A 22,523-nucleotide genomic window follows, 5' to 3' on the forward strand; every position below is an offset into this window, starting at 1 on the left:
TGTGGCCCTGCAGATGAACTCTAGAAGGCTTTACTCAATTGAGGTATGTAGGCTTAATTGTCACTACAAAAAAAAAACAAGGTTTACAGGCTTGGCAGTTCTTACAACAGGGCACAGTTTTTAATAAATGGTTGCAACTTTACAGTTCTGTTGCGGCAATTGCATTTTTAACTCAGTGTCTACCCCTGGACCCGGAACATATAGATTACAGTATCTGAAACTTGATGGCCCTGCTCAAGAGTAAACCATACACACAGTCCCTACATGTGCATGCCCTGCTCCAGAATGTTTTTTTTCTTCAGTCAAGTACCGCTTTGTTGCTACTCTTAAGGTTGCTTCCAATAGTCTGTATAGTCTACTCTTGTATCAGAAGTCTTGTGGTCTTGGTGCACTAGTTGGTGGTCCTTTCTCCACCCTTGCTGTCACTGCAAGGAATTGCACAGCTCAAACTTTCCACAAACCAGTCAGCAGTACATACCCTCCTCATCCACAACTTCCCTTCTCTTATTAGCTCAGCTACAGTCTCTCAATAATGCAGGTATCATGCCCAAAAGCATACCGTCCTGCTGCCACATTGCTATAAATACATATAAACTGTAGCAAAACATATGAATATATGTATACAACTAAAGACACACCACAATACATCGGATAAGCTCCTGAAAATAAAGAACGAAGGTTACCAATAACATGGTATGACAATTTGTCACAAACATAGATGATCTTAAAGGAGGATGACAGTATGTAGCAGAGGTACATCTGGTACAGTTCACTGGTATTTTAGTCTCACCCTCCTTACATGCTGCTACAGAAAAATGATCAATTGCCTGTATGGACCTACCTCTGTGCCTAGATAAAGATTCAAGAGGACTATGGCCCTTCACTTGACAGACCAATGCAGCTCCTTCCATGGCTTTTGAGTTGGACCCCCCCCAATGATAACTCATCTTCCCAATAACTGCCCACATCTACATTTAATAGCATAAGTAAAAAGGTATAGGCTTTTAAACATTGATGTAAAAGATGGCTAAAGTGATCTTTTCTTTCAGTTTAAGTCTTATGATGAAAATAAAATCAAATTCTTAAAAACCGTAACTATGAAGAAAGAAGAATAAGTGATGAAACACATTGTCATTTCTGCTCTAAACCAGTTAATGGGAACAATGCATTTACTACAAATAACTTTGTAGTTATCTATGCACAATAGGTTTGTAAACATTGGAAAAATACAAAAGGCAATGTCAAAATGTTTGTTTTTATGAGTTATAGTGATAGATGCAGTAGATAGATAGACACATTAATAAATAGCTGCTCCTTCTTGTGCAATATTTTGCAAATATGACTTACCATCTTCAGTTGGCACATAGATGTTTAAGTATAAGCAATCTTCACTTTGAAGCTGTACATAGCTTGCAACTGTATCTATATTCGCAGTAAACCATGCAGGCAGCATATCATTCAGCAAAGATCTTTCATCCAAATATTGTGGGCACACTGCTACAAACTGGGTGGCATTCCGAATATCAGTCCATGATGAAGGTGGCTCAGGGGGTTGGAAGCGTCTCTCTCCAGTTGGTGGTGCAGCATAGGGCACTCCCAAATATTGCTCTACAGGTCCCAAAATTTCTATGGATAAGGTTGTTCTTGTGCCACGAATCTTACCATAGTTGGTAAGTACAATTGGATGCTGTGCTTGGCCATCAATTATTGTAAATCTTATAGTAAAGGCTGTTATCCATAGTAGCAAGTTTGAGTTTACTATGACACAGACAGGAGTGAAGATCAAAGGCAACCATAGTAATCCCTTTGGTCTCGACATTGTTTACATCAACATCAGCAAAGGTGAGATCTCCCGGACAGAGAGGACAACAACAAACAAATGACTTCAGCCAGGATAGAACAATTCCACTCTGTGAAAGAAGCCACAGAAATTATTGCCTTATTTGCATAATTGCCATCTGTAAAATCCAGATTAGTGATTTTGTAAAGCCCATTCCAAGAGAGCAAAATAATCACTGGGATGTTATTCCAGACATCGATGCTAGTCTATATGCTTAATTCAGTCATTGTGTGTTCTAAAAAGGATCCTGTTGCTGCACGCCAACCTACAAAACAAAGAGCATGCATATTTAAAAACATAAATATTTTATATATGCATAATAATAATAAATAAATAATAATATTAATAATAATATACTTTTTATAACTTATTTAAAAAGACAATAGGGGAGATTTATTAAAACCTGTCCAGAGGAAAATTTGTTGAGTTGCACTTAGCAACCAATCAGATCGATTCTTCCATTTTTCAGAAGCCTTTTAAAAAATGAAAGATGCAATCTGATTGGGTGCTATGGGTAACTCAGCAATCTTTCCTCTGCACGGCTTTTGATAAATCTCCCCCAAACTACATAGGTATTTGCACATGTATATATATGGAGAGAGAGAGAAAGAGAGAGAGAGGGAGAGAGAGAGAGAGAAAGAGAGAGGGAGAGAGAGAGGGAGAGAGGGAGGGAGGGAGGGAGGGAGAGAGAGAGAGAGAGAGAGAGAGAGAGAGAGAGAGAGAGAGAGAGAGAGAGAGAGAGAGAGAGCCACAGCTTATTCCTGAAATAAATCTTAACATCAAGGGGGAGGTTTATTAAAACCTGTGCAAAGGGAAAGTGGTGCAAATTCCCATAGCAACAAAATTGCTTCTTAGATTTTTCACAGGCCTTTTTAAAAATTAAAGACACAATCTGATTGGTTGCTATGGGTAACTGAACGATTTTTCCTCTACACAGGTTTTGAGAAATCTCCCCCCCAGGTTTTCAAGTTATTAACTGTAACTCAACTGTTATATGTTATATTGCAAAAATGACACTGGCTCAATATCATCCACAGCAAGAGCAAACTGTAATATTCAGACTCCTGCTTCAAGAGTCAGGATCAGGGCTAACTACAATCTTGGCTAGATAAATGGGCACTGTCAGAATCAAAAACTTTTTTTAATGTACATTTTATGTGCTAATGTGTCACAATGGCAACATGACATTTGTTAACTGTGTTTCTTATGTTAGGTATATCCTGTTCTTTTAACCCATTACGGACTCAGCCAATTTTCACCTTAAGGACTTTAGTTTTTTCCTCCTCATCTTCTAAAAATCATAACACGTTCAATTTTGCACCTACAGATCCATATTAGAGCTTGTTTTTTGCATCACCAATTGTACTTTGTAATGACATCACTTATTTTATAACATAATCTGCAGCGAAGATTACATATAAAAGCATTTATTTTCTGTGATATGACACTTTAACTCCTTAGATGCCATGTTCAACATTGACTGCGGCATCAAAATGGTTAGACAGAGTTGAACTATACACTGTGGTAATGGGTCACCATGGTAACATGGCATTTGTTAACTGTGTTTCTTATGTTAGGTATATCCTGTTCCTTTAACCCCTTATCCCCTTAAGGACGCAATTAATTTTTACATTTTTGTTTTTTCCTCCTCGCCTTCAAAAAATCATAACTCTTTTATAATTTCATCCACAGACTAGTATTAGGGCTTCTTTTTGTGCGACCAGTTGTCCGTTGTAATGCCATCACTCACTTTACCATTAAATGTATGGTGCAACCAAAAATACTATTTGTGTGGTGAAATTAAAAAGAAAACCGCAATTTTGCTAATTTTGGAAGGTTTTGTTTTCACGCCGTACAATTTACTATAAAAATTACATGTGTTCTTTATTCTTTGGGTGAATGTGATTAAAAGGATACACATGATAACATTCTTTTCTATGACTGTTGCGCTTAAACAAAATCGCAAATGTTTTCACCAAATTAGTATGTTTAAAATCCCCCTATTTTGAAGACCTATAACTTTTTAATTTTTCCGTTTAAGCGTTGATATGAGGGCTCATTTTTTTGTGCCGTGATCTGTACTTTTAATTGATATGCTATTTTCTTGTATAGAACTTTTAATCCATTTTAAAAAATTTTTTGGGGGAATTAAATGTTATAAAAAAGCATCTATTTTGGACTTTTTTATTTTTACATTCACGCCGTTAACCCTATGGTATCATTAACATTTTATTTTAATAGTTCAGATATTTATGCACGCGGTAATACCAAATATGTATATAAAAAATAATGTTAACACTTTTTGGGGCTGAAATAGGGAAAATGGGACAATTTACGTTTTTATTGGGGGAGGGGGTTTTTCACAGTTTTTTTTACTTAATTTTTTTACTTTTTTACTTTTATTTTTACACTTTAATAGTCCCCATAGGGGACTATTTATAGCAATCATTCAATTGCTAATCCTGTTCAGTGCTATGTATAGGACATAGTACTGATCAGGGTTATCGGTCATCTTCTGCTCTGGTCTGTGGGAAGGCAGATCAGAGCAGAAGACGCCGGGAAGGCAGCGGAGCCAGGTGAGGGGACCGCTGTCTGCCATGCTGGATGATCGGATCGCCGCGGCAGCGCTGCGGGCGATCCGATCATCCATTTCAGTGACTACGATGCTGCAGATGCCATGATCTGTATTGATCACAGGCATCTGAGGGATTAATGGCGGACATCCGCGGGATCGCGGGTGTCCGCCATTACGGGCAGGTCCCTGGCTGCGATCAGCAGCCGGGACCTGACGCATGATCCGGGCATCGCTCCAATGCTCGCGGTTATGCTTAGGAAGTAAATGTACGTCCTGGTGCCTTAAGTACCACCTCACCAGGACATACATTTACGGCGCTCGTCGTTAAGGGGTTAAGGACTCAAAACTATTTTCGTTTTTGCACTTTTGGTTTTTCCACCTCCCCTTATAAAAATCATAACACATTCAATTTTACCCCTACAGACCCATATAAGGGCTTGTTTTTTGCGTCACCAATTGTACTTTGCAACAACATTGCTTATTTTATTGCATAATCTGCGGAGTAACAAAAAAAAGTATTTTTGGGTGAAATAAAAAATAAATATTTGTGCAACTTTATACAGCTTCCATTTCTACGCAGTGCACTTGCCAGTAAAAATTACACCTTATCTTTATTTTGTAGGTCCAAATGGTGACAAAGATACCCAATTTATGAAGGTTTTGTTTTATTTTACTACTTAAAAAAAATGATGATCAGTCCATGATGAAGGTGGCTCAGGGGGTTGGAAGCGTTTGTTTTTTTAATTGTCATATTCTCACCCATATAACTTTTTTATTTATTCCAAATACAGGGCTATATGAGAGCCATTGGTACCATTTTTGTTTTGATGGGACTTTTTTATTGCTTTTTATTAATATTTTTATGATATATGATGTGACCAAAAATGCACAATTTTGGACTTTGGTAATTTTTCACATGCCATTGATCGTGCATTTTAGCTACCCTTATATTTTAATAGTTTGGACATTTACGCATGCGGTGGTACCACATACAATTATTTTTATTTTTTATTATATTATTTTATAAAAAAAAAAAGGGAAATGGGGGTGATTCAAACATTTAATAGGGGAGGGGCTTATTCACGTTTATTAACTTTTTTGTATAGTTTTTACTGTTTTTTTTTGCCATTTTTAGCCACTATTTTTTCTATACCATGCAATCTTCTGATTGCATATACTGATCAATGCTATGCCATATCATAGCATTGAACAGTGCTATCGGTGCTCTGCTGCTCCAGCCTGCATGGCAGGCTTGGAGCAATAGATCACCGATCGGACGGCAAGGAGCCAGGTAAGTGCCCTCTTGTTGTCCTCTCAGCCTATTGGGACATCTCGATTAGACACTGCAATCAACTTTGATGCCGGGAATCAGCCCGATCAGTGATGCCCGGCATTAACCCTAGGTCCTGGCTGCTGATTTAAAAAAAAATAAAAAAAAAAAAAAAAATATATATATATATATATATATATATATATACATAAGTACAGAAAAGGATTGCAGTAACACATGTTTTGCTATACACATGTTTACTCCCTTTGTGTGTATTGGAACTAAACCAAAAAATGTAGGAAAAAAAGAAAAGTGGTCATAATGTCACACCAAACTCCAAAAATGGTCTGGACAAAATTAATGGCACCCTTTCAAAATTGTGAAAAAATAAGATTGTTTCAAGCATGTGATGCTCCTTTAAACTCAATTGGGGCAAGAAACAGGTGTGGGCAATATAAAAATCACACCTGAAAGCATATAAAAAAAAGAGAAGTCCACTTAGTCTTTGTATTATGTGTCTGTGTGTGCCACACTAAGCATTGACAACAGAACAAGGAGAAGAGAACTGTCTAAGGACTTGAGAACCCAAATTTTGAAAAATATCAACAATCTCAAGGTTATAAGTCCATTTCCAGAGATCTAGATATGCCTTTGTCCACAGTGTGCAACATTATGACAAAGTTTGCAACCCAGGCACTGCAGCTAATCTCCCTGGGCATGGACGGAAGAGAGAAATTGATGAAAGGTGTCAAGGCAGGATAGTCTGGATGGTGGATAAGCAGCCCCACACAAGTTCCAAAGATATTCAAGCTGTCCTGCAGGCTCAGGGAGCATCAGTGTCTGCACAAATTATCCATCCACATTTAAATGAAATTATATGCTATGGCAGGAGACCCAGGAGGACCCCACTGCTGACACAGAGACATAAAAAAGCAAGACTACATTTTGCCAAAATTAACTTGAGAAAGCAAAAATCCTTCTGGGAAAACATCTTGTGGACAGATGAGACCAAGATAGAGCTTTTTGGTAAAGAACATCCTTCTACTGTTTACCGAAAACAGAATGAGGCCTACAAAGAAAAAAACACAGTACGTAGAGTGAAATATGGTCGAGGTTCAATGATGTTTTGGGGTTGTTTTGCTGCCTCTGGCATTGGGTGCCTGGAATGTGTGCAAGGCATCATGAAATCTGAGGATTACCAATGGATTTTGAGTCGCACTGTACAGCCCAGTGTCAGAAAGCTGGGTTTGCGTCCGAAATCTTGGGTCTTCCAGCAGTACAATGACCCCAAATATATGTCAAAAAGCACCCAGAAATGAATGGCCACAAAGCACTGGAGAGTTCTGAAGTGGGCAGCAATGAGTCCAGATCTAAATCCCATTGAACACCTATGGAGAGATCTTAAAATTGCTGTTGGGAAAAGGCGCCCTTCCAATAAGAGAGACCTGGAGAAGTTTGCAAAGGAAGAGTGGTTCAACATTCATGCTGAGAGGTGTAAGAAGCTTATTGATGGTTATAGGAAGTGACTGATTTCAGTTACTTTTTCCAAAGGGTGTGCAACCAAATATTAAGTTAAGGGTGCCAATAATTTTGTCCAGCCCATTTTTGGAGTTTGGTGTGACATTATGTCCAATTTGAATTTTTTCCTCCATTTTTTGGTTTAGTTCCAATGCACACAAAGGGAATAAACATGTGTATAGCAAAACATGTGTGTCAGGATCCGGACTGGTAAGCGGGGAGGACACGGGTGGTGGATCCTCTGTGTCAGTGAGGTGATGGCATGGGCTGTACCAGGGGAACGGAATCTAAGGGGTTACTGGTTTTCACCAGAGCCCACCGCAAAGCGGGATGGACTTGCAGTGGCAGGTAACCCCCAGGTCATTCCACCCGATAGCGACTCAACCTCACTGACAGCTGAGACAGGCGCGGTACACAAGGACAAGGCAAGAGCAAGGTCGGACGTAGCAGAAGGTCTGGGCAGGCAGCAACAGTTCATAGTCAGGGACAATGGCAAGGGTCTGGATACACAGGCAATGGAACACACAGAAACACTTTCTCAGGTCACAAGGCAACAAGATCCGGCAGGAACAGGAAGGGGAAGTGGGTTTATATAGTGTAGGGAGTGCTTGGAACTAATTGGGCCAGGCACCAATTAATGGTGCACTGGCCCTTTAAATCTGAGAGACCCGGCGCGCGTGTGCCCTAGAGAGCGTGGGCCGTGCACGCTGGGACTGAGCAGGAGGACGGGGCAGGTGAGAGACACGGGGCGCGATTCGAGAGCGGGTACGTCCCGTGTCTCGGATCGCGTCCCCTCCGGTGACATGGAAGCAGCGCTCGCGGTCAGCGGTGCCGACTGGAGCACTGCATACAGAGGCACACCGCAAGCGCTCCAGGGAAGCAGCGGGACCCGGAGCGCTCGGCGTGACAATGTGTTCCTGCAATGCTTTTCTGTGAGAAATACTTCCTTTTCTTGAAAAATGTCAAGGGTGCCAACATTTATGGCCATGACCGTATATAATATATATATATATATATATATATATATATATATATATATATATATATATTTCTCTTAACATTTTACTGATTTATAAGCACTAGGGATAATTGCGAAATGGGAGGGCGGCAATATAATCTGTTTTAAGTAATAAAAAATGTGAGCCTCAAAAACAGTGTGGGTTTCCCTGCTGATTTTAATAATGATAGTGCAGATCAAGTAACTCATGTCCACAAATTACTGTCAACATGATGGATGCATTACAGCAAGAAAACTGCAGTTAACATTTGTCATAGATTGTGTGAGTTGCTTCCCTTGGCAACTATTTTCTTTCTAATGCACGCCACAGTGGGTAGTGTCCGAAGTTCACATTTGTTTATATCTGTTGGTTGCAAAGTACTAAATAAAACTAAAGTATATCATAAATTAATAATTTATATACACTTCCTTGTGAAGCTGGCCTCCACAGTAACCAACTCTTATTTCAATAGAGCACCTATTTTGGTGATTTGGATTTGGTGGAATGGGAGATGTTCTCCATGTGTGTGCAGCCGACAAATATGCAGCAACTGTATGATGAGGAATATTTCCAGCACCTTTTAGAAAATATGCCACAATGAATGAAGGCAGTCCTGAATGCAAAAGAGGGTGCCACTCAGTGCTAGCAACGCTCACCTAATAATGTTTTTAGACTCATTTGCTCTTAACATATTATTTTTCTGTTGCTGCCATGTGCTAAATTAAAAAAATAATCAAGTTTTTAAGTGACTTCATTTACATCGTAGGTGGGGGATAGAGAACGGACAGTGTTAAAGATATAGCTGTATGATCAGAAACTTGTAACACCAATAATATATTTCACAATCCTCTCAATATGGCTTCTTGATACATGATAGAGTCTATAATGTGATGTGTGCACCATTGAATATTATGTGTAATTGTTGCTATAAGGGTTATAAGCTTTAAGAGACAATCAAAGATAAATTACTCCAGGAGAAGTTGATTACGCACAGCTTTAGTTAAAATGATGTGTGTTTTAGAGGGCCAGAGAAAACAAGAAATAGATTCCAATGCACCACCAGAATAACTCCTCCGAAGGCCAAAGAATGAATAGAAAGGAACCAGTTTGTGTATGGGAATCAGAACATGCAAGGTACATGAGAGTGTTGAATATGGGCCTCTTGAAACGTAACAATATCTGGTTTGTCAACTCACAATAATGCCATAATCATACTTCCTTTTAGAGGGTATTTAAGCCACAGTACAACAAAATATAGAACAGTACAACAAAATACAAACAACACTCTATGGTAGTTAACATGGTTTAAAGAGTTGGGACAAGGGGGAGTAATAACCTTCTAAATAAAGCAGTAAGTAATAAATAAATAAATAAATAAGTAGAAAGCTTAAATGGGCACTTTCAGATCCAATATCTTTTTATATGTTGTTACTGATGAAAATTGAAGATCTTTTGTAATATGGTTGTTTACATTTTTTTTTATATTTAATAAAGAACCCATAACATATTGGGACACTAACCAGTCCTGCAGCAGCATCACGCTTGTCCTTGAGTCATGAAAAAGAGATAACTCATGGACAAGGCTGTCTTTTTTTTGGGGGGGGGGGGGGGATTCTGACAGGTATGTTTTAATCATATGTAAAGGTAAAGGCTAAGTACAGACACTTAGTACTGTCCCATAAGAATGCAGGATCCTAAAAACTTCACACAAGACCAGCTAAACATGGTCCATCCCACAAGAACATTTCCTCAAGTCAGAAGTTTTGAAGTCTGTGTTTTGAAAACAGCTATGATGGTATGTCAGTCTTTGAAATACCAGGTCTTAGTTGTGACATGAAGCAATCACTGGAGCTGTAAAGTAATAGCAATCAATCAAAAGATTGCTATAATTAGACCCCTGCGGGGACATAAAAAATGTGGGAAAAAAGTAATTACAACATTCAGTTTTTTTGTTGTTAAATATATATATATATATATATATATATATATATATATATATATATATATGCCAAAAGAGGACAAAAACAACAGATCACAGCATGAACAATAAGCTCTCATACAGCCCCATGTATATATAGAAACTTTTAGACCTCAGAAGAGGTAAATTTTAAGCATACTCATTGTCATACAAAAGAATACCTTTTTTTTATTAAGCAGTACAATTATAGAAACAAAGATAGATATCACTTTAATCATATTGACCGGGGAAATAAAATAAACATGTTCAGTTTTACTGTAATTGCACTGCATAAATGCACAAATTTCTCCCCTTAAATAATAGTTGTTCATTGTGCCATACATTAAATGGTAAAAAAATTAAAAGTGTCATTACAAAGCACAATTGGTCTTGTAAAAAACAAGCCCTCATATGGGTCTGTGGATGGAAAAATAATATGCCCAAGTCACGGCTCTTAAAAGGCAAGGAGGAAAAACTAAAATTTAGATATAAAAATTGTCTGCCTTCTGAAGTCCAAAATGGGCTGTGTCTTTAAAGGGCAAAGCATCAAAAATGTTCACCTCTATAAGTGCTTTTGCTATATACTTGGGAACTCTCTGAATGCAGTCCTGTTAGAAAAATTACTTTTCACCATATTTATTAAAAAGGAAGTTAAGAATTTGATCAAAAAACTAAAATAGCTACAAAAATGTCTGTAGAAATTCTACTAATCAATTAAAAGTTCTAACTATGATAATACACTTACATATGTTATTTACTCAATATTAAAAGATTTCAGTTTGTATTCTTCGCTCCCTTTTATTAGACTTGAAGCAATGTCTAGACTAAAGTTTCTCCCCATAAAAGATTGCAGCTCTGCTATGCTCACAGTGTTGACTAAGACATCTATCACTGGAGTTCAACTACTTCTGCTGTGACCTTCAAACTTACTATATAACTCAAAATGCTTAACAGTAACGATACTAGCTTCCCTTTCTCTAGCAGTCCTTTATATCATTTTCAAAGCTCTTCTTTGCAGTACTATATCTTCCATTCAGAGAACTCACATCTCACTGCAAGGTTATCAGTTCATTATCATCAGTTTCAGCATTAGTGGTTACTAAAATATCGAGTGTAGATCCAGGACCAAAACAAAACACAGACTTATTGCATTTACCATTACTTAGTTATTTCACTTCCCTCTCTGAAGAAGTCAGCAGCAGAACTCTTTCCAATGTGCAGTAGACCAATGTTGTACTAAGATTTCCTGATTTAATAAAAAATATTTATCAGGAGCCGTATAATAGCACTGTGTGGAATGATTACTGTTCAGATTATTTAGAGTGCTCCATCTGTTTTCACAGCACATCCAAAGATACATGTGGACTTCTATCATTTTAACAGATGGTGCAATGCATCTTTTGCTTTTCACATGCCCATCTGACTGTAGATCATGTGGAAGGGGTTCATTTATTTACATACATCACAATAATTGGTTATGTAAACAAAATAAAGGTATCCCTAGCTCTATCTATTATCTAGCGATCTCATTTTAATTTCATGTCTAACTATCTATCTATCTCATGTCTAACCATATATCTATCTCAGATCTATCTAGTTTGAAGAAAATACGGGCAGCACTAAAGGAAGGTCTGTAAGGTGCTCGCTAGAGATGGACTTGGTCCCAAGAAAAGTCCCAGATCATCCAAACAAAAAAATAGCAGCACTCGAGTGTCAAGGTGAAAGGATGTGTGGCTTTATTCACCAAACATCAGTAGCAACGTTTTGGCAGCCTCTCGCAGCCATTGTTTTTGTTTGGATTATTTATCTATCTCATATCTTTCCATCTATCCACCTCATATCTATCTACCGATCTATCTAGCAATCCAAAAGACAGCAGCACTCCAATAGATGAACAAAAAGTGAAGTTTATTGCATACTAACGTGTGGCGACGTTTCGCCTAGCTCACCCAGCCATTTTCAAGCTGGGTAAGCTAGTAGAAACATTGCCACGCGTTTGTATGCAATAAACTTCACTTTTTGTTCATCTATTGTAGTGCCGCTGTCTTTTGGATTGCTACTGTTGGCGGTCCTGACCCGGACCAGACACAGCAGGCACTCAGACACAATGTTTTGTTTGGGAAGTGCAGCCTTTTGTATTGGACTACCTATCTATCTATTCATTTATCACATGTCTATCTTTCTATCTATATCTATCTTATATCTATCTATATCATATGTATCTATCTCATATCTATCTATCTAGACAAAGACACCATTAACATCCAGAGACACCATTAACATCCAGTCACCGTGATGTAGTAAACAAGAAACCTCGACCCCATTGTTACATAGTTACATAGTTAGTACGGTCGAAAAAAGACATATGTCCATCAAGTTCAACCAGGGAATTAAGGGGTAGGGATGTGGCGCGATATTGGGGAAGGGATGAGATTTTATATTTCTTCATAAGCATTAATCTTATTTTGTTCCAGGAATGTATCTAATCCTGTTTTAAAGCTGTTAATTGTTCCTGCTGTGACCAGTTCCTGAGGTAGACCGTTCCATAAATTCACAGTCCTCACGGTAAAGAAGGCGTGTCGCCCCTTGAGACTAAACTTTTTCTTCTCCAGACGGAGGGAGTGCCCCCTCGTCCTTTGGGGGGGTTTAACCTGGAACAGTTTTTCTCCATATTTTTTGTATGGGCCATTAATATACTTATATACGTTTATCATATCCCCCCTTAAACGTCTCTTCTCAAGACTAAACAATTGTAACTCCTTTAATCGCTCCTCATAGCTAAGATGTTCCATGCCCCATATTAGTTTAGTCGCGCGTCTCTGCACCCTTTCCAACTCCGCAGTGTCCCTTTTATGGACAGGTGACCAAAACTGAACAGCATATTCCAGGTGAGGCCGTACCAATGCTTTATAAAGGGGGAGTATTATGTCCCTGTCCCTTGAGTCCATGCCTCTTTTGATACATGACAATATCCTGCCGGCTTTGGAAGCAGCAGCCTGACATTGCATGCTATTCTGTAGTCTGTGATCTACAAGTACACCCAGATCCTTCTCTACCAGTGACTCTGCCAGTTTAATCCCCCCTAAGACATACGATGCATGCAGGTTATTAGTACCCAGATGCATAACTTTACATTTATCCACATTGAACCTCATTTGCCAAGTGGATGCCCAGACACTTAGTCTATCCAAGTCATCTTGTAACTTATGCACATCCTCTATAGACTGTACCGTGCTACAAAGCTTGGTGTCATCTGCAAAGATAGAAACAGAGCTGTCAATACCATCCTCTATATCATTGATAAATAAATTAAACAACAGCGGTCCCAGTACTGAACCTTGGGGTACACCACTAATAACCGGGGACCAATCAGAGTACGAATCATTGACCACCACTCTCTGGGTACGATCCATGAGCCAGTGTTCAATCCAGTTACAAACTAAAATTTCCAAACCCAAAGACCTTAACTTACCTGTCAGACGTCTATGAGGGACAGTAATAGTCTTTAGAAACAAATCCAGGTTCTGTTTGGGATCCACTGATGGACAGTTTAAAGGATGCCTTCAATCCAACCTATGCTGTGGAGTAACTCACTGCCCCAACTGTGGTGTATTGATCTGGGAAGCCATCAGATATCACAGTAGGGCACTTCTAATAGGGATACAAGGGACAGTAAGAGCAATATGTGCAGGGCATCCTGTGGCCACCCGTATTGCCTCTCATGGTAGAGTGTACAACTGGTATTTTCCATCAGGACAATGCAGACAGCAAGGATTTCCCAGGATTGTCTGTGCCAGATTGCAACACTTTCATAGCCTGCATGGTCATAAAACTTATCACCAATCGAGCATTTATGGTGAGTTCATCTTTGACATCATACAAGAGTACAAGATCTACAGGCCTAGCTGAAACATCTGTGGGCAAATCTGCTGTATGTCTCTTTGCCCAACTTTTGTTCATCTTGTATTCAAGCTAAAGTCACGCCAGCTGGGTCCTAGAGCCGCCTTTCAATTGCATAGTTTAGTTTGCCACAATAAATGTATCCTTTTGCTCATCATTACATTCACATACGATGTTTATTTGATTCCAATAATTCTTGGTGTGTTTCTTTCTTTTTTTATTCTTTCTACATGAATGTAAATAGACTGAACGCTTCTGTGATCCAGAAGCCATAATAAAGAACCTGTGCAGAGGAAAAGTGGATCAGTTGCCCATAGCAACCAATCAGATCACTTTATTTAGAGGCCTTTTTAAAATTAAAAAATCAGAAGCAATCTGATTGGTTTCTATGGGCAACTGCTCCACTTTTCCTCTGCACAGGTTTTGTTAATTTCCCCCCTATTCTTTCTAAATGTGATACATATACCCCTTGGTAAAAGGAGCTGATATCATGAACAAATGTTCCAGCATCCTCCATTCCACCCCTCCAAATGTCTCAGTATACTCCACTGATCTTTATCATAAATTGTATCTCCATCTTCTACCTTCTTCCCCAACCCTACATACACATAACATAACAAAGAAGCAAGACCCTTAAAGGGGTATTCCAGGAAAAAACTGGCTCCAGAAAGTCAAGCTGATTCTAGTTCCAAAAAAAACTCTTTCTTGTATTCCCTTGCGAGTGATGTTGATTTTTTTGTTGTATTGCTCTAATATTTCATCAGTTAAAGAGTTGCCCTAGCACATACCTTACATTTTCCACTTAAAGTAGAACCCAAACAATAGTGCCAAATAACAGGAAACCATCACCTAACAAACACGGCTTCTCATAAACTATAAAGCCAACTCACATTACTGAACTGTATGATGACATAATGCATTTACATTCGGCAAAGCCAAACATAAAAAAGGTATATATATATATATATATATATATATATATATATATATATATATATATATATATATATATTAGATAGGAAGATAGCCAATGTGGTTTATTAATTTTATCTAGTTTATTAATGCTTAACCAACAGCCTCTCAGATCAGTATGTTCTGAAGTTTAATGAATCAGGCCATTACTTTATTATCATAAATAAATTACCCCGATATTACACTAATAAACTCAGTTCAACAAGCATTTTATTATATCAGAGAAGAGAACATTCTGAGCTAATAAAAATATATTAAATTCTGAAATCATTTAATGATCACTTCTAAAATTTTTAAAATTTGTAGATTTTCGCTACATTAACATTGTAAAAGGAAATGTTCATTGTTGTTATTTTTATAACAAGCCTATATTTACCTAAACTTGACAACCATGTAGTTCCTTGAACCACTGCTACTAATAATACAATTAATGCATGAACAAAAATAATAGGTAAACAGTAAAGATCACAAAAACTTGCCAATGCACTAAATACCCCTGCAGGATTTTTCAGTTTTTGCACTTTCGTTTTTCCCTCATTACCTTCTAAAAATCATAATGCTTTCAATTTTGCACATACAGACCCATATGAGGGCTTTTATTTTGTGCCACCAATTGTACTTTGTAATGATATCAATCATTCCACCACAAAATTTACAGCACAACTAGAAAACAAATATTTTTAGGGCAAAATTGGAAAAAAAAATGCCATTTTGTAATTTTGGGGGCTTCCGATTCTATGCAGTGCACTTTTCGGTAAAAATGACACCAATTCTTTATTCTGTAGGTCCATACGATTACAAGTCTAATTTATATAGGTTTTATTTTATTTTACTACTTTTAAAAAATTATAACTACATGCACCAAAATTAGTATGTGTAAAATTGTCATCTTCTGACCCCTACAACTTTGAAATTTTTCCATATACAAGCATGTATGAGGGCTAATTTTTTGTGCCGTGATCTGAAGTTTTTATTGGCACCATTTTTGTTTTGATGGGACTTTTTGATCGCTTTTCATAATTTTTTTTAAGGTATACAAAGTGATCAAAAATACGCAATTCTGGACTGTGTAATTTTTTTTACGTGTACACCATTGACCGTGCGGTTTAATTAACATTATATTTTTATAGTTTTGACATTTATGCACGCAGTGATACCACATTTGTTTATTTTTAATATGGTTACATATTTTTATATGGAATTTAGGAAAAGGGGGATGATTAAAACTTTTAATATGGAAGGGGTTAACTGGTGTTTAAAAAAAAAAAAAATTGTCCCCTTAGGGGACTTTTAGGATGAATCAGTAGATTCCTCATAAATAATCTGGTTGCATAGAACCACATTAATCTGTGTGCTCTGCGCTCGATTGATAAAGCCTGATCCTGCCAGGCCTTAACATTCTCAGTGCAGAAGCAGTCACAGGACGTGAGGTAAGCCCTCGGGCTACCTCATAAGTGGATTGCCCCCTGCGATTACAATGCGGGGGGCGATCCACCCCACTACACCTCCAGGGTGCAGTTAAAGGTCCCTTTAGAAACTACTGTCAGCTTTGACAGCAGCAATCTAAAGGGTTAATAGCCATCCGTGGCAATTACCGCATATCGGCTATTAACGGCGGCCCCCAGTTACAGGAATCATCTGGGAGTCAGTCGGTATGACACAGGCTTTAGTCGGGGGCCCACGCCATACACTGCTTGCCGTCTCAGGATGAGCAGGCTTGTCCTTAGACGGCAACCGGTTAAATAACTTTTTTTAAATAAAAAGTGAGGGATACTCATCTGTCTGATCTGATCACTTAAACTAGCTTGAACAAAATGTGCCAGAAAATCAGCACACAATGTATTTCCCCCATTGTATTCAGTCATACAAAGTCATGATCCCCAGACGCTCCATCAGTAAAGGTCCCTATCAACTTAACATTTTCACCACTGATTTCAACAGGACTGCCGGTCCCCCTAATGTATATTGGATGACCCTTACAGTATTTACCTAAGCCACATATTTAAGAAACTAAAGGGATGACCAAGAAATAAAGGTTTTATGCTAATTATTTCTGCAAGTCAAATGGTTTTAAACCTAGGGATACATTTATCCAAGCCAATTAAGGCATCTGTTATCCCTGATGCCAACAGGACACAATAGTATATGCAGCAGAGTTGCCAACAAGGCAAGTTAGGGCTGAGTCAATAAAACATTAGAATGGAAAGTTACTTAAAGTGGACGGTCCCTACGAGCTACCATTTTAAAAAGGAGGGCCTGTTTATTTCACATAAGTAAATGTATCACTGAGAATGATACACAGGAGTCCAATAAACAGGAAGATGCACTGCTTGGTGAGGAATGTTATTCTGAATAAAAGTTTCCAGGGAACAATAAAAAGAAAAGACAAGAGGATAGTCTTTAGACAAGGTCAGTGCCGTATATAGCATCTTAGAAACAGAATTGAAAGAGATGAATAAGAAAATATATACTGAACATTCTTATGGGGGCTACAGCAAAATAACTAGAGAAAAATAGTAAGAATTATACAGACAGAAATTGAGGGCATGATGAAAAAACATAAGAAAAATTGATATCGGTAAGAGAATAGCAGATTGATTTGGAACTAATCATATTTGTACCGAATTTACCAAATAATATTGGATTTATCCAAATCTGATATTTTGTACATTTACTTTGAAAAAATCCAGTACAGGAACAGGGACTCCTGTTTGGGACATACAGTATGACTTTCAGTTTACATTTTATGCTCTCTATCTCTACATATATATCATCAGTTTTGAGCCTTTGTCCCCATGTGTGTAATGTTTGAAGGTAGAAACTTGTGTTGTTTTTTTGCATATAGATCCTAGAGGTATCAATTCTCTTCGAATGAAGGCCTTACGAGCCTCCCACACAATAGATATAGCCACTTCATTTGTATGATTTCTATCAAAATATTTAGTGAAAGTCTGTCTGAGATGGTCTGTGTGTGGGGTATCCAATAGGGTCTCATTCAGAGCACTGTATAGGAGGCAGATTGGATAGTGTGAGCAATATAGGGGCATAGTTTGAAACCATGATAGATCCGATGGCAGCAAAGCAGACTAATGTGAGGGGCTTATCCATAATGAAAAAATAGTCTAGTCAATGATAGCAGTTATGAATAGGTGAGTAATAGATATAGGGGAAGATTTATCAAAACCTGTCCAGAGGAAAAGTTACACAGTTGTCAATGGCAACCAATCAGATCGCTTCTTTCATTTCTAACAAGGCCTCTGCAAAATGAAAGAAGCGATCGGATTGGTTGCTATGGGCAACTGGGCAACTTTTGCTTTGCTCAGGTTTTGATAAATCTCCCCCATAATCCCTAGACGATCGGAGCAATGTATGCCAATCATCTGACAGGTGAAGGGAACACAAAGCTTTCTTAAAAGCTTTAAATTACCTTGTTGAGATGATATGAGGCAGAAGGTCTCTTCATAGGCATGAAGGCATTATGCAAGAATTCTTAGCTTTTGATAATTCCATAAAAATTGTACCTCTGAGTAGCCCAGCACCGATTTGCTTATAACTCAGTTTTTTTATTCTATTTCCCTCCCCACTCTATCTATAGAACATAGGGGGACATTTATCAAAACCTGTCCAGAGGAAAAGTTGCTGAGTTGCCCATAGCAACCAATCAGATCACTTCTTTCATTTTGCAGAGGCCTTGTTAAAAATGAAAGAAGCAATCTGATTGGTTGCTATGGTCAACTGGGCAACTTTTCCTCTGGACAGGTTTTGATAAATCTCCCTCATAGGGCCTCATTATTAGCACCTTTCATGGAAAATTAGGTTTTGGCCATTGTGCCTTATGGCAAAAGCCTGGTGTCAGATGGCCTATCAATAACTTTCTATAAACTTTCTGTTAACTTCTTCTCTCAAAATATACTACACTATGCAATGAAGAAGTGCAAATCTTCCCACCAAGTCTTTGAAGGCTCATGTTATTTTGATCCCAAAAGAGGGTAAGAATAGGAAAGAATATAACAGCTACTGTCCCATATCACTACTACACACAGACATAAAGTGTGATCTAAGTGGCTTGCACATCCTTGAAGCCATTCAAGGATGGCTTTGCCCATGCCTGGGAAGGCAAATTTAACACAACTAGACTCATTAACATTATCTACCACACCCATTTACATAACACACAATTTATGTTTTTGGGTGCAAATGCAAAAAAAGCATTTGTTTTCATGAGCTGGTGTTACATGAAGCTCCCCCCCCCCACCCATATTTTACGTATTTTCAACCAATATGGACAGAGACAACTGATACTGAAACTTTATAGAGGAGGTATGGATCTTTCAGATGTCCACTACTTTAACTCAGTGATCTACCTAGCTACTGTAGATGGCTGTACCTAACTAAACCATATATTCATTTTCTTTATGCAGAGTTGAACAATAGACTGTTGAAGCATCTCTCTTGCAGTGTTCTGTGGTGATCTCTCCCTGGAACTAAGTTAACACCTAATCTTACCACTCACTAGTACAAATACTGGATCAGTTACTCTGCCCCTGGCACAGACACACAAGCTCATTGGTCAATGATTTGCAGTGTATCCTCACAAAGCTAATTTCCTATTAAATCTAAACGTATCTATTATGGATGATAATGATATTTATCCCGATAGTACATAATGGTGACTTATTTTAGGGGGGTTTTTGGAGACGCGTAAAAGAGCAGTCAAAATTTGTTATCAAGCACAAGGCATGCAAGCAATTTTCCAGAACATGACTTTTCAGACTGGGTTCACACAACGTAAAATTTTTAGCACAAATTGTATTTTACATGCTAATATTCCCACAAAATGCTGAATTTATTACAGATTATGTCTGCATTTTTGCTGGAAATCTGTGCGTAAAACAAAATATACACTAAATTTTACTCAATGTGAACCCAGCCTTAGAGGTTATATGAAGTGGAAATGAAGTATATCTTTTATCCCCGAACATTGTCTGCTATTGCAGCTATGCCTTGGTCACATATAAAATACTAGGCATCCTATGGACAACCTATCTTGTACTCCATATTTAAAGGGGTACTCCGGCCCTAAGACATATTATCCCCTATCCAAAGGATAGGACATAAGATGTCTGATCGCGGGGGTGCGGCCACAGGGGACCCCCGCAATCTCTCATGCAGTACCCACCTGTGTGAGCTGAACGCCAGCACTGGAGGCTCCGAGTCTAAAGCCTCATGACTACAGGGCCAGAGTATCATGACTTCACAACTCCGCCCAGTGTGATGTCACGCCCCGCTCCCTCAATGCAAGTCTATGGGAGGGGGCGTGGCGGGTTTCCCACGATCAGACATCTTAGGGCCGGAGTTCCCTTTAAAAGTAAAAAAATATTTTCTATTTACTTATTGCACAGTGGTCACATTATATACCCTTTTAGTGGGCCACTATTAGGCTGGGTTCACATATATCAGGCATCCAACACAGTTTCCCTCTGGCGTGCACCGGAGCGAAACTGATGCTAGAACTGATTTCATTTATTTGAATGGCACAGTTCACAATCATCCAGCATCCCAATTTTGACGCCGGATGGTTGGACACACCGGAGGGCACCTTACAGGGGAACGCAACTTGCTATCTGTTCTCCTGTCAGGTGCCAGATACAATGGACCCCGGATGTCATTGCACTTTGTCATCAGTTGCGGCTTCATTTGCATCGAGATTTAGGCTGAGTTCACCTATACCGGGTGCAGGACATATGTAAACCTTGCCTTAGACTCCTTTGTGAAGAAAACAAATGATATAACACACATTTTATATTTAGATGTGTCCTCCATTTAATTTTCTTTTTATCTTTTACATAATGTGACACTGCAGACAAATACTTGAGTTTTGCACAGAAGATATGATTTTAATGGCAAACCTGATGTCTTACATGAGCTCAATGTTATGCACTTAACAATGATAACAACCATTACTTACATAAAAAAGACTGAAAAGACAATAGTCGCAGACACACTGTCTCATTGAAATGCCACATTTTTTATTAGAAGAGAATGTACAAATGATCTCAGCTGCACTGAAGAGCAAGCAGAAATACCAGCTTATCTAGCCCCGTCATCAGAAAAGATCACTCAAAGGGGAAGTTGCAGACAGTGAAGTAAGAAAAAAAGTATTTTTTTAGTGGCGGAACATTTAGATCACAACACAAAAAACATGGTACATCTTTTGTACAATGGTAACATTGGTCAGTTATTTTTCATTAAATGTGGCTAACTTATTAAAGGGGTACACCTGTGTATTTTTTTTCTTTTTTAAATCAACTGGTGCCAGAAAGTTAAACAGATTTGTAAATTACTTCTATAAAAAAAAAAAAAAAAATCTTAACCCTTCCAGTACTTATTAGCAACTGTATACTACAGAGGAAATTCTTTTCTTTTTGGATTTCTTTTTTGTCTGTCCACAGTGCTCTCTACTGACACCTCTTTTCAGAGCAGGATAAAATCCCCATAGCAGACATATGCTGCTCTGGACAGTTCCTGACATGGCACCAGTTGATTTAAAAAAAAAAAAATGTTTTCCACCGAAGTACACCTTTAAGCTCGAGGCAAACAAATATTTTCTATATATACATATATATATATATATATATATATATATATATATATATATATATATTTATTACATTTGAGTATTAGTATTGCCATATTAGTCCAGTGATGCTGGTGCAAAATCAATAAATGTTGCAGTATCTTGCAATGACTTTTTTTATTGGACTAACAGAATTTTGTAGAGACAAGCTTTCGGGATTCCTTCCTTTATCAAGTCTAAAGCAAATCTAAGCTCACAAGCAGAAGACATAAGTTCCATCTCACAATTATGCAGGGGTTAAGCCCCCAAACGGAAACGGAAGCCCCCAAAATTACAAAATGGTGTTTTTTCTTCATTTTGTTGCACAAATATATTTTTTCAGTTTTGCCGTAGATTTTTGGGTAAAATGACTAATGTCATTGCAAAGTAGAATTGGTGCCACAAAAATATGCATTTTTAGCTGCAAAATTGCAAGATTTATGATTTTTAAAAGATTTTGAGGAAAAAACGATTGTCAAAACTGAAAAACAATGTGTCCTTAAGGGGTTAAGTTCAAATAAATAGAAAGCAGGAATGGCACTCACCGCACGCTTCAATTTCCTTCCTTTATTCAAAAAAAGTGCAGGTCATAAAAACGGCATTGTTCACCTGGCAAGGTGCAGACGCCAGCTTGTGTGCTCACAGGTAGACCTGTGAGCACACAAGCTGGCGTCTGCACCTTGCCAGGTGAACAATGCCGTTTTTATAACCTGCACTTTTTTGGCATAAAAGAAGGAAATTGAAGCGTGCGGTTAGTGCCATTCCTGCTTTCTATTCATTTGAAGTCTACTTCGTGTCCTAATTTTCATAGGAATAGAGCACCACTAGCTTCTATAAGGAGGACTCTGCAGTTTCCGAATTGGATGTATGCAGTGTC

At 38.2% G+C, this 22,523-nt stretch overlaps 1 protein-coding gene across 2 annotated transcripts in view; it reads right to left on the reverse strand.

Annotated features, from left to right (window-relative positions):
• Window positions 1-22,523, reverse strand: part of NLGN4X (neuroligin 4 X-linked) — a 381,836-nt gene that overhangs the window by 246,763 nt on the left and 112,550 nt on the right. For both annotated transcript variants that reach the window (XM_056558849.1, XM_056558850.1), the window contains exon 2: window positions 1,348-2,105. In XM_056558849.1, the coding sequence (XP_056414824.1) occupies window positions 1,348-1,819 (472 nt within the window). In that variant the 5' untranslated portion in view covers window positions 1,820-2,105. The remainder of the gene's footprint in view (window positions 1-1,347; window positions 2,106-22,523) is intronic.

This window comes from Hyla sarda, chromosome 2 (genome assembly GCF_029499605.1).
Source record: "Hyla sarda isolate aHylSar1 chromosome 2, aHylSar1.hap1, whole genome shotgun sequence".
Taxonomy (NCBI): Eukaryota; Metazoa; Chordata; class Amphibia; order Anura; family Hylidae; genus Hyla; species Hyla sarda.